Below are 13,148 nucleotides of genomic sequence, written 5' to 3' on the forward strand. Positions count from 1 at the left end.
GCAGACACACAAACACAAACACACTCAGGTGTACAGCAACGGTGCATCTAGCCTAGTTTAGCACAAAGACTGGAAGCGGAGGGAAACTGCTAGCCTGTGTGTGTCTCACCCTGTCGTTGTCGACCACCAGCAGCAGCTCCACGTAGTGAGTCTGATGGAGAACGGCTCGTTTCATCTGCAGTGAAACCAATGACAACGACAAAAACAGTCAGTGTGCAGGAAAGATAACACAACATGTGGTTGTTTTGTGTCCCTGTGGTGGTTTTGTGTGTCTTTGTGGTGTTTTTTCTGTGTCTTTGTGGTTGTTTTTTGTCTTTGTGGTGGTTTTCTGTGTCTTTGCGGTGGTTTTGTCTCTTTGTGGTGGTTTTGTGTGTCTTTGCGGTGGTTTTGTGTCTTTGTGGTGGTTTTGTGTGTCTTTGCGGGGGTTTTGTGTCTCTTTGTGGTGGTTTTGTGTCTCTTTGTGGTTGTTTTGTGTCTCTTTGTGGTTGTTTTGTGTCTCTTTGTGGTGGTTTTGTGTGTCTTTGTGATGGTTTTGTGTGTCTTTGTGCTTGTTTTGTGTGTCTTTGCGGTTGTTTTGTGTCTCTTTGTGGTGGTTTTGTGTGTCTTTGTGGTTGTTTGTGTGTCTTTGTGGTTGTTTTGTGTCTCTTTGTGGTGGTTTTGTGTGTCTTTGTGGTTGTTTGTGTGTCTTTGTGGTTGTTTGTGTGTCTTTGTGGTGGTTTTGTGTGTCTTTGTGGTTGTGCTGTCTAACACACCCTGCTGTGTTGTCTGTAGTGTATTTCCTCCGGTCCGTACTGAGCATGCTCCGTAGCGTTGCTGTGGTCGTGCTCGTTGTGCGGCATTCCACACCCTTGGGGCTGTGATGTCACATCCTGTAGGCGGTACACCAGGTGCTGGTCGGGGGCGGAGTCTAACGGCTCGATACCGTAGCTGACATCAGTGAGATGTATCACTCCTCTGAAAAAACATAAACCCACAGACAGGATGAATATACCAGCTGTCAATCAGAGTGAGACGTCACCAACAAGGATGGACAACATGTCATCATATTGGTGTTTTGTGTCTCTTTGTGGTGGTTTGGTGTCTCTTTGTGGTTTGGTGTCTCTTTGTGGCTGTTTTGTGTCTCTTTGTGGTCGTTTTGTGTCTCTTTGTGGCTGTTTTGTGTCTCTTTGCGGTTGCTTTGTGTCTCTTTGTTGTTGTTTTGCGTCCCTTTGCAGTGCTTTTATGTTTTATTTATGTTTTATGTGCATCTGTCTCTGATATTTGTGACTAAACTGGTTTTTCACTGATAACAAACTACATTTCTTCCATTAATTGTGTGACTTCTTCCTTTAAAGTTCTTCCAAACCTTCAGCGGAGCTACACAAAGGTTAAAAAGCTGTTAATTAATCCAGTGTGTGTCCACCAAACTAATTACTGAGGACTCACACTGACACAGCAGCAGGACGACAAACACACAAACACACACTCATCCCTATTAATACTCCTCACAGATGGTCAGAGAGTTCGTCCTTCAGGTGTCTTTGGTGTTTCCTCTCTAACTCTGGGGTTTATTGGACCTTATTTAACTGATGATGGATAAGAAATGATTTCATTTGTGTGTTTTCTGAAGAAACTCTGACTCCCCATTTATCTGCATCTCTCAGAGTTTGTTTAGGGACGTCAACAACAGGCCGCACAACGTCCTCATTTTGGTGTTTGGTGTGTCTTTATTGTTTTGTCTCTGATATTATTTCATATCATTTTGTGATTATTTTGTGTGTCCATATGATCAGTTTGTCTCTGTGTGGTTGTTTTATGTCTATGTTGTTGTTTTTGTGTGTCTTTGTGGTTGTTGTACAGACTAGACATGATTCTGACGAGAAGAAAATAGCTTCAGCAGTCAGGTTTTTGGAGATTTCTGGATGAACATTATTTAGGAATGAAATGAAAATGTGTGTAGTTCATGACAATAAATAAACAATGATAAATAAACTGACTGTAAAGGAGACGACTTCCAGTTTGGTGGTTTAAGCCTTTCTAGATCCCCGTTTGGTGGTTTAAGCCTTTCTAGATGCCCGTTTGGTGGTTTAAGTCTTTCTACATCCCCGTTTGGTGGTTTAAGTCTTTCTACATCCCAGTTTGGTGGTTTAAGCCTTTCTACATCCCAGTTTGGTGGTTTAAGCCTTTCTACATCCCAGTTTGGTGGTTTAAGTCTTTCTACATCCCAGTTTGGTGGTCTTTCATCATTCTGGGTTGTTTTGTGTCAGATTACAGCAGGTATAATTCGTTCACAGACCAGATCAATTTTTCATCCACTCCAGGCGTCTGAATCTAAAGACTAAATCTGGTGATATTCACAGTATGAACATGGAACTCTGATCATTAATAAAGAACCAGATGGTTCTAGAGGACCTTCATCAGATCTGGTTGGGTTTATCTGAGGTGTTACCTGAGTCCGTTGCAGACGCTCAGAGCAGCAGCTGAACCGTCGACATCCTGAACGAAGCCTCGGTACTGGCAGTGGATCTGGAACAGAACGGTACAGTGAGCCTCAGTGACCAGCAGGGGGAGCTCCACCTGCAGCTCTACACTTTATTATCGATCAAACACGATCAGTGATGTCATCGACTGATCAGATTTCACTGGAACACAAGAGTGAAGTTTAATCTGAGAGAAAACAAACATATTTCCTGTACCAGTCAACCAGGAGCTGAGACATCACTTCCTGTCTCTCTCTGTGTGTGTGTGTGTGTGTGTGTGTGTGTGTGTGTGTGTGTGTGTGTGTGTGTGTGTGTGTGTGTGTGTGTGTGTATGTGTGTGTGTGTGTGTGTGTGGGTGTCTGTGTGCGACTTCAGAGGAATTCCAACTCATCATTTTTAGTTTCTCACTTCCTCTTCCTGATTTCCTGCTCAGTGAATCTGACTGAACTTTCAAATATTTTTATTGCAGCTGCCAGGCCTCAATTTTAAAACCACTTCTACAAGAAAATAATTCAGCCCTGAACTGCATAAACTTAAAGACTGGAAGCAGGAAAGGAGAACATCCCCTGGAGAAAGTTCTAGAGTAGACCTACCAACAACTGGACAGTTGTCTGTAGGTCTACTCTAGAACTTTCTCCAGTTGTCTGTAGGTCTACTCTAGAACTTTCTACAGGTGTCGGTAGATCTACTCTAGAACTTTCTCTAGGTGTCGGTAGATCAACTCTAGAACTTTCTCCAGTTGTTGCTAGGTCTACTCTAGAACTTTCTCCAGGTGTCTGTAGGTCTACTCTAGAACTTTCTACAGCTGTCAGTAGGTCTACTCTAGAACGTTCTACAGTTGTTGGTAGGTCTACTCAAGGACTTTCTCCAGGTGTCGGTAGGTCTACTCTAGAACTTTCTCCAGGGGACGTTCTCCTCTGTGGACTTCAAGGACGTTCTCAGAGGCAAAACACATATGAATTCGGGTAAAAACTGCAACGAAAGTAACTAAAAAAGTTGGAAGGTGACCAGAAAAAGACATAGAATCACCCCAAAAAGAGCCAAAACTACCCTGAAAGGTTCAAATATGCCAGGAAAAACATCCAAAATCACGACAAAACAGGTGAAATTGTGATAAAAATTAAAATTTGGCACAAAAAACATGCAAAACAACCACAGAAATGGCCAAAATCACCCTGAAACGTTCTAATGTGCCAAGAAAAACATAGAAAATCACCACAAAAAGGACCAAAATTACCACAAAAGTGGTGAAATTGTGACAAAAAGTGTTATTTCTCACAAAAAACAAAACAAAACACACGTTAAACACACGTTTTAATGTGTTTTAACGTGTATTTAACGTGTTTTAACATGTATTTAACGTGTTTTAACGTGTTTTAAACGTGTCTGTGTGTATTTAACGTGTTTTAACGTGTTTTAACGTGTTTTAAACGTGTTTGTGTGTATTTAACGTGTTTTAACGTGTATTTAACGTGTTTTAACATGTATTTAACGTGTATTTAACAGTGCAGTGAGTCTCAGTGAGCAGCAGCTGATCTCTGGTCTGATTCCAAACAGTCAGAGACAGGAAATGTCCTCGTCCTGACGAAGACCAACTGATGAGGAAACTCCCATCATGCCTCTGGGCTGGGAAAGACCCAACAACCTAAAGAACCAGAGGAGGAGCAGCAGGAAGTGGGTTCTAACATCTTAGAACAAGCAGCTGCAGCTCTGAACTGAGCTGAAGAAAAAAAAAATGATTTCCTGCAGAAAATCTAAAAATCCTGATGTGGCTCCTTCAGAATCTGTCATCATGTTCTGTCCCAGAAGAAAATTCAACCAATCAGGGCTCAGAATTCTGACATTTCATCAAAATCACCTAAAAACTAAGAAACGTTTCCCTGCTGGATGGACTACAAACATGGCCGCCTCCACTAGCATCCTGTTAATGTTAGAGGTTCTATCAGCTGATGACAATAACAAAGATTTACACACGTTCTACCAGGTTCTAAACGGTTCTAACAGGTGTTTTAACAGGTTCTAATGTGTTCTAACAGGTTCTAATGTGTTCTAAAAGGTTCTAACATGTTCAAAAAAGGTTCTAATGTGTTCTAAACAGGTTCTAACATGTGTTCTAAAAGGTTCTAACATGTGTTCTAATATGTTCTAGCTTGTTCTAACAGGCACCAACATGTTCTCTAACAGGTTCTAATGTGTTCCAACAGGCTCTAACATGTTCTCTAACAGGTTCTAATGTGTTCTAAAAGGTTCTAATGTGTTCTAACAGGTTCTAACATGTGTTCTAACAGGCTCAAACATGTGTTCAAACAGGTTTGAACATGTGTTCTAACAGGTTCTAATGTGTTCTAGCGTGTTCTAACAGGCTCTAACATGTTCTCTAACAGGTTCTAATGTGTTCTAAAAGGTTCTAATGTGTTCTAAAAGGTTCTAATGTGTTCTAACAGGTTCTAACATGTGTTCAAACAGGTTTAAACATGTGTTCTAACAGGTTCTAATGTGTTCTAGCGTGTTCTAACAGGCTCTAACATGTTCTCTAACAGGTTCTAATGTGTTCTAAATGGTTCTAATGTGTTCTAACAGGCTCTAACATGTGTTCTAACAGGCTCTAACATGTGTTCAAACAGGTTTGAACATGTGTTCTAACAGGTTCTAATGTGTTCTAGCGTGTTCTAACGGGCTCTAACATGTTCTCTAACAGGTTCTAACGTGTTCTAACAGGTTGTAGTGTGTTGTAAAAGTTTCTAACAGGTTCTAAAAAGTTCTAATCCATCAGCCGTACAGTGTTTAGTATTCCTACACATCTGTTGGGTTGACCTTCACAATAAGAGTCTCTCGAGCTGCATGTTGTTATTATTATTTATTTAAACAGGAAGTAGACGTAACATGGCTAAAGGAAGGAAGTTCACGTATTTGGGTTTTTCTGAGTAAAAGTCCTTAGTTAGCTGTAAAAAAGTTAACAGGGTGTATCGAGGTACACTAAACTATCAAAACAAAAGTTCTGAAATGTTACAAAAGGCTAACCAGGGACTGAAATATGCCAGCTTTTCAAAATAAAGTGTACTTATATAAATCATGTATGTATAATAAAGAAGCAGGAAATATCCCCTGGTAGACGCTCCATTATCACACTGAAATGTTCTGGTTTACTTTGGTTATTAGAACAAAGCAGCACCAGAATCCATGTTCTACTGTGAACCAACAGGTGAGAACATTACCTGGACAGGTGAGAACATTACCTGGACAGAACATTACCTGGACAGGTGAGAACATTACCTGGACAGAACATTACCTGGACAGGTGAGAACGTTACCTGGACAGGAGAGAACGTTACCTGGAGAGAACGTTACCTGGACAGAACGTTACCTGGAGAGAACGTTACCTGGACAGGTGGTCTGGATGTGAGCAGAGATCCGTCTGGACTGTAGGTGAACACGGTGAAGTCTGGAGGAACCAGCAGCCTGCAGACAATAACAGCAGGTTACTGGAGGTTCTAACAAGTTCTAGAACCAGGACCAGAGCCAGGACCAGGACCAGGACCATGGCCAGGACCAGGACCAGGGCCAGGACCAGGGCCAGGACCAGGGCCTGGACCAGGGCCAGGACCAGGGCCTGGACCAGGGCCAGGACCATGGCCAGGACCAGGGCCTGGACCAGGACCATGGCCAGGACCAGGGCCAGGACCAGGGCCTGGACCAGGACCATGGCCAGGACCAGGGCCAGGGCCAGGGCCAGGACCAGGACCAGGGCCAGGGCCAGGACCAGGGCCTGGACCAGGACCATGGCCAGGACCAGGGCCAGGGCCAGGACCAGGACCAGGACAGGTGCTGTTCTCAGGTGAGAACTGAAGGTGTGATTGTTTCTTCTTCAAACATCTCGACCACCTGGTGGAGGTTCCAGCTGATGTTCCTCAGGTTTGGTTCGCTAATATTCAGGTTTCTGATGTTTCCAGTCTTTAATATTCAGGTTTTCACACTTTGGTGCCTTAATATCACAGTTTTTACTGTTTTTTTGGCAATAATATTCAGGTTTTTGACATTTTGGTGTGTTATTTTAAGGTTTTTGATGTTTTGGTTCATCAGTATCCAGATTTTTGAAGCTCAAGTACGTAAATATATAGATTCATGATGTTTTGGTGCATTAATATCAAGGTTTTTGATGTTTTGGGACATTAATATTGAGGTTTTTGATGTTTTAGAGAATTACTATTCAAGATTTTAATGGTTTGGTGCGTTAATATCCAGATTTTAGATAGTTTGAGGCATATTATCCAAGTTTTTGATGTTTTAGGGCATTACTATCCAGGTTTTATATGTTTGGGTATGTTAATATCCAGCTTTTTGATGTTCTACTGCATCAACATCCAGACTTTTGATGTTAAAGTATGTATTTATATCTAGATTCATGATGTTTTGGTGCAGTAATATCCAGGATTTTGATGTTTTAGAGCAGTGGTTCCCAACCTGTGTGGCTATAAGCTGCACCCCAACCCCCACCCACCTAAACCACCCCATAACTACACTACAAAACATAAGAGGGAAGTTATTGAATTGTATTACTAATAAAAAATTCCCTAAAATTATAAAAACAATAATATTTAATATCAAACCAAGAGTTGTAGTCTGACGAGGAGGAGAGAGTTTATGGCTGCAGTAAATCTGGTGACACTACAATGCATGAGTTAAGTTATTGATTTTTTTTTTAACTAAAAAAATCCTTAAAATTATGAATTTTTTTTCTTTTATATCAAACCAAGAGTTGTAGTCTGAGCAGCAGGAGTCAGCTGCTGGCTGCAGTAAATGTGTTGAATATTTGTGTCATTTTGCAGACGGTCCCTGTTCACTCGTTCACAGCCTGCTGCTCATAGACACCAATGTTATTTCTGCAGATACTTTTGATTAAACTAGGCTTGTAGCATATTGTCTACCTTACAACGATGGAAAAGAGGCATCGTTTATGTTTAGACAACGTATATTTAATGAGTTATTGATGCCGGAAGTCCGAATTTGTGAATATCTTTCCGACTTTACCAAACTGTGTTTTATTTCCTGACGTCGCCGTAATTCTCTGGCTTCATGCTGTCATTTACGAGCATTTCACTACAAATAACATAATTCTGTCTTGTCCTTTAATAAAACCAAATTTAAGGTAACTCTAGAGGTGTAGCCAGAGTTTTTAGGTACTGATGAATCTTCTCCTGTTCTGCGTTTTTCAGACATCGTTTCCGTCAGTAATTTTCTAACTGTAAGACAAACTAATGAATCTAGATGAACTAGAAGCCAACCTGAAGAAAGACCAAATAAATGTGTTTTAAAAATGTTTTATAGGTAGACTTGTGATGACACAGAAAGTAAAAATCAGTTTTTTTATAACATCACAGCCTCAGAGCAGACAAAGCTTCACACCCCCCCCTCAGATCTCTGGCGCCCCCTGGGGGGGGGGGTGCAGACCCAGGGGTTGGGAACCACTGTTTTAGAGAATTACTATGCAGGACTTTGATATTCTGGTGCATCAGTATCCAGATTTTTCATGATTAAGTACATAAATATCTAGGTTTTTGGTGTTTTGGTGCATTAATATTCAGATTTTTCATGTTTTGGAACATTATTATCTAGGGTTTTGATGATTTGGCAAGTTAAAATTCAGGATTTTGATGCTTTGGTGCATTATTATTCAGATTTTTTTGTTTTGGTTCATCAGTATCCAGACTTTTTTTTTGGCTTTTTTCAGCTTTTTATTGGATAGGCATAGTGAGAGACAGACAGGAAACAGGGGAGAAGAGTTGGGGGAAGACTTGCAGCAAAGGGCCGCGAGCAGGAATGGAACCCAGACCTCTGCTTCTGGGACCAGCCCTGTACATGGATCACCTGCTGAACCCGTGCAGCTATATGGGCGCCAGTATCCAGACTTTTGATGTACAAGTAGCTAAATATCTCAGTTCATGATGTTTTGGTGCAAAAACATTCATGTTTTTGATGTTTTGGAACATTATTATCCATGATTCTGATGCTTGGGTGCATTAAATTGCAGGGGTTTTGTATGTCTTAGAGCACTAATATTCAGGTTTTGAAGAATTCTTATTAAAGATCTATGATTTCCTGAACTTTTGTAGAAACTGTAAACATGCAACTATTGATAAGAAGTTCTGAGATATACTGAAGGATTCCGTGGATCTTAATTTCTCCCTTTAATTATTTGAGTTTCTTAAACTCGTTTTATGACTGAGGCTGATTTTCATGAACCTGGAGAAAAACAACCAGAACTTTCAGTCTCAAACGAAACTTTTCCATCATGAAACTGATTCTAGAGAAGAGTTGAACTTTAGTAGTTTTATCTAATCAGCAGCTGTGAGACTCTGCTGACGTCTGAAACATAAAACCAAAGATTAATTAAAGACTATCTGCTGTTTCTGATTATTATGATCTGAGGTTCAGATTGATTTACAGACCAGATGTGATTCTGATGAGAGGAAAAAAGCTTCAGTTTGCAGATTTTTTCCAAGAATTTCTGGAATAACATGCTCTAGAAATGGAATGAAAACATGTGTAGTTCATGAAAAACCACGATAAACAAACTGATTGTAAAGGAGATGACACTAGTTTCCTCATAGTTCACTCTGGTTTGTTTCTTTTTCTTCATTTCACTTTCTGATGTTTTGCTGCTTTATTTTTTACAGATTTTTTCGTCTAGATTTTATGGAGTGACAAGATTTTTTTAAAAAAACTGAAAGTAAGAACTTTAAGAACTGGAATTCTAAAAAGTTGAACTTCAAGGACCTGGAATGTTCTCAGTGAGACTAAACTTAAAGACTGGAAGCAAGAAAGGAGAACGTCCCCTGGAGAAAGCTCTAGAGTAGACCTACCAACTGTCCAGTTGTCAGTAGATCTACTCTAGAACTTTCTACAGTTGTCAGCAGGTCTACTCTAGAACTTTCTACAGTTGTCAGCAGGTCTACTCTAGAACTTTCTACAGTTGTCAGCAGGTCTACTCTAGAACTTTCTACAGTTGTCAGCAGGTCTACTCTAGAACTTTCTACAGTTGTCAGTAGGTCTACTCTAGAACTTTCTCCAGTTGTCGGTAGGTCTACTCCAGAACTTTCTACAGTTGTCGGTAGGTCTACTCTAGAACTTTCTACAGTTGTCAGTAGGTCTACTCCAGAACTTTCTACAGTTGTCAGCAGGTCTACTCTAGAACTTTCTACAGTTGTCAGTAGGTCTACTCTAGAACTTTCTCCAGGGGACATTCTCTTCAGTGGATTTCAAGGACCTGGACCTCTGGAAATATTCCCAGTATGAAGGTAGAACTCTGATCGTTAATAAAGTTACTGGAGATGAAGAACCAGATGTTCTGAGGAGGTCAGGAAGAAACTTTAGTCCTATTTGGTTGATTTTTTTGTGCTGAATTTGAGTTTGTTGCGATTTCACCTGTTTTCTGGTAGTTTTGGTCCTTTTCGTGGGAAATTTTGGCCGTTTTTGTGGAGCCGCAAAACATTTCAACATTTGAATATTTCAGGGTAATTTTGGTTATTTTTGGGTAGTTTTTCAAGTTTGATGTGCCACATTTGAGTTTTTGTCACAGTTTTACGTGTTTTATGGTAGCTTTGGTTCTTTTTGTGGTGATTTTGGGTGTCTTTGCAGGCATATTTGAATGTTTCAGAATAATTTTGGCTCTTTTGTGGTGATTTTGTGTCTTTTTGTAGTTATTTTGCGTGTTTTTTTGTGCTGAATTTGAGTTTTTGTCGCAATTTCACCACTTTTGTGGTAGTTTTGGTCCTTTTCGTGGTAAATTTGGCCATTTTTGTGGTAATTTTCCATGTTTGTGCTGGCATATTTTAAACTTTCAGAGTAATTTTGGTTATTTTTGGGGTAGTTTTGTCAGTTTTTGTGCCAAATTTGAGTTTTTATCGCAATTTCACCTGTTTCATGGTAATTTTGGTCCTTTTTGTGGTGATTTTGTGTCTTTTTGTGGTAATTTTCCAGCTTTTTTAGGAGGAGGAGGACCTGGAACTCTGGAAATATTCCCAGTATGAAGGTAGAACTCTGATCATTGATAAAGTTACTGGAGATGAAGAACCAAAAGTTCTGAGGAGGTTCTAGAGGTTCAGATTTGGTTGACTTTAGATGGAAAACCAACACAATAATAATAACAATAGTAATCATTCTCATCACATGACTGAGATGAGAACTTACTCGTTTCTCTCCAGATGAACGACATGATCGTTTCCATTCACTCTGATCACATAAGAAACCTGCAGACAGACGACAGAATAAAAACACAATGAGAAGATGTTTCTCCATCATCAGTAGAAGCTGTTTCTCCATGCTGGATGGATCTCCAACTACTTCCTCTGTTCTCTGGTTCTGAGTCATTCTGCATTTATTTACTCATTCAGAAGCTTTGGTTTTATTTCTATGCCAATTTTGGACAATTTTTTTGTATTTTTGACAATTTTTTTGATTATTTTAGTGAATTTGATCTATTTTTTACCAGTCTTTCTCAGTCATTTTCAACCAGATTCCAGGTTTCAGTCGTGTTTAACTAATTTTGAGTCACTTTGCACAATTATTTTAACAAGTTTCAGTCGCTTTGGACTGATTTGGGGCCGTTTTTGATGATGCTTTTCAGACACTGAAGTAATTTTAGAAATTTTTTCAATATTTTGGAGAAATTTGAGCCATTTTGGACAAATTTTAAAGCAATTTTAGACAAATTTTATCAGTGAATTTGGAAAAGTGTCCAGGTTTCGGTCATATCAGATAAATTTGTCTTATTTTGGACAATTTCTTTTGAATTATTTCGACAAGTTTAAATCACTTTGGGCAGATTTTTTTTTGTCTTGTCGTCTCTGTTTTGTCTAATTTTTGTCGTTTTTTGTCTTATTTTGGTCGATTTTTGTCTCGTTTGTGTCCTTTTTTGTCTCTTTAGGACAGTTATGTCTCCTTTCTGTCATATTGTATCTTGTTTTTGTCAAGTCTAGTTTTTGTTTTGTCTAGTTTTTGTCGTTTAGTGTCTCATTTTGGTCTTCATGAGTCTTATTTTCTCTTTTATTTGTCATTTTTATCTTGCTTTTGTCATTTTTTTTTACTTCTTTCTGTTATGTTGTGTCTTGTTTTTGTCATTACCTGTTTTATTGTCTCTTATATTTGTCGTTTTTTCTCGTTTTGTGCCATTTTGGTCATTTAATGTGTCTTTGGAACAGTTTTCTCTCTTTATGTTCACTTAGTGTTTGTTTTGTGTCTTATTTTGTTGTTTCATGTCTCTTTGTGGTGGTTTTATCTCATCCTGTAGATGTTTTTCTTTCTTCATGTTTCCTCTCCAGACTTTTCCTCTCTACTAATCAGCTGTAGAAAGATGTCATTTAGTGTCTCTTTAGGACAGTCATGTCTCCTTTCTGTCATGTTGTGTCTTGTTTGTGTCACTACGTCTCTTATTCTCTCTTATATTTGTCCTTTATTTCTTATTTTTGCCGTTTTGTGCCTCATTCTGGTCATTTAATGCGTCTTTGGCACAGTTTTATCTCTTTGTGTTCACTTAATTTCAGTTTTTTTTGTTGTTTTGTGGCCAATTTGTGTCAATTTGTTGTGTTTTTTGGCGTTTTGTGCTTCATTTGGTGTTTTGTTTCTGTTGATTTAGTCCTTTTTCTGTCACTTTGTCTTGTTTTCTGCCATTTTGTGCCATTTTTTTTGGCGTTGTTTTTGTCATTTTGTGTGTTTTTTGAGTTGTTTTGTGTCTAGTTGTTGTTGTTTTATGTCTTGTTTGTCAATTTGTGTCATTTTGGCTTGTTTGTTGGTCTTGTTTTTGTCATTTTGAGTCTCATTTGGATCGTTCTGTGTCTAAAAAATCACCCGATGCTTGTCCAAAATAATAAGACAAAATTCTCACAAATGGTTCAAAAATTCTCCAAAATTTTGGGAGTAGTTTTTCAAGTTTTTTGTGCCAAATTTGAGTTTTTGTTGCCATTTTCACCTATTTTGTGGTAGTTTTGGTACTTTTTGTGGTGATTTTGCTACTTTTAGTTGTGATTTTGGGTGTTTTTCCTGCCATATTTGAATCTTACATGGTAGTTCTGGTTCTTTCTTGGGGTGATTCTTTGTCTGTTTGTGGTTATTTTGCATGCTTGTTGCACAAAATTAGAGTTTTTGTCGCAATTTCATCAGTTTTGTTGCAGTTTTGGTCCTTTTTGTGGTGATTTTAGCTGTTTATGTGGTGATTTTCCACGTTTTTGCTGGCATATTTGAATGTTTGAGGGTAATTTTGGTTATTTTTGAGGTAGTTTTAGATATTTTTGTGCTGAATGCGAGTTTTTGTCACAATTTAACATGTTTATGGTAGTTCTGGCTCTTTTAGGGGTGAGTTTGTGCCTTTCAGTGGTAATTTTGGCCTTTTTTGTGTTTATTTTGTGCGTTTCCTGTGCAAAATTTGAGTTTTTGCTTCAATTTCACCCGTTTTGTGGTAGATAAAATGACTTGAATGTTGTTCAGAATGGCAAAACCTTTTCCTAAGTAACTTCAAGTCGATCTAAAATGCTAAAAATGGTTGAAATGTGACTCTGAAACTGGGCTGCAGGTGAACTGGGATGCAGACGTCTCCTCTGAAGGTCACCTGACTCACCTGGCTGGTAGGTTCATGAGCAGCAGGTGAGGATTAAAGAGGAGAGTCTGATCCATCACCCCAGCAGGTTGGACAAGGACA

The 13,148-nt window shown here is 39.1% G+C and overlaps 1 protein-coding gene across 1 annotated transcript in view; it reads right to left on the reverse strand.

The window, feature by feature from the left end:
• adam9 (ADAM metallopeptidase domain 9) overlaps positions 1–13,148 on the reverse strand; it is a 42,625-nt gene that overhangs the window by 19,823 nt on the left and 9,654 nt on the right. Inside the window, exons 3-7 of the mRNA XM_023297305.3 lie at positions 10,646–10,704; positions 5,839–5,917; positions 2,429–2,505; positions 753–954; positions 110–175 (exon numbers count right to left, since the gene is read on the reverse strand). Coding sequence (XP_023153073.2) covers positions 110–175; positions 753–954; positions 2,429–2,505; positions 5,839–5,917; positions 10,646–10,704 — 483 coding nt within the window. The remainder of the gene's footprint in view (positions 1–109; positions 176–752; positions 955–2,428; positions 2,506–5,838; positions 5,918–10,645; positions 10,705–13,148) is intronic.

Source organism: Amphiprion ocellaris, chromosome 6 (assembly GCF_022539595.1).
Source record: "Amphiprion ocellaris isolate individual 3 ecotype Okinawa chromosome 6, ASM2253959v1, whole genome shotgun sequence".
NCBI classification, from domain to species: domain Eukaryota; kingdom Metazoa; phylum Chordata; class Actinopteri; family Pomacentridae; genus Amphiprion; species Amphiprion ocellaris.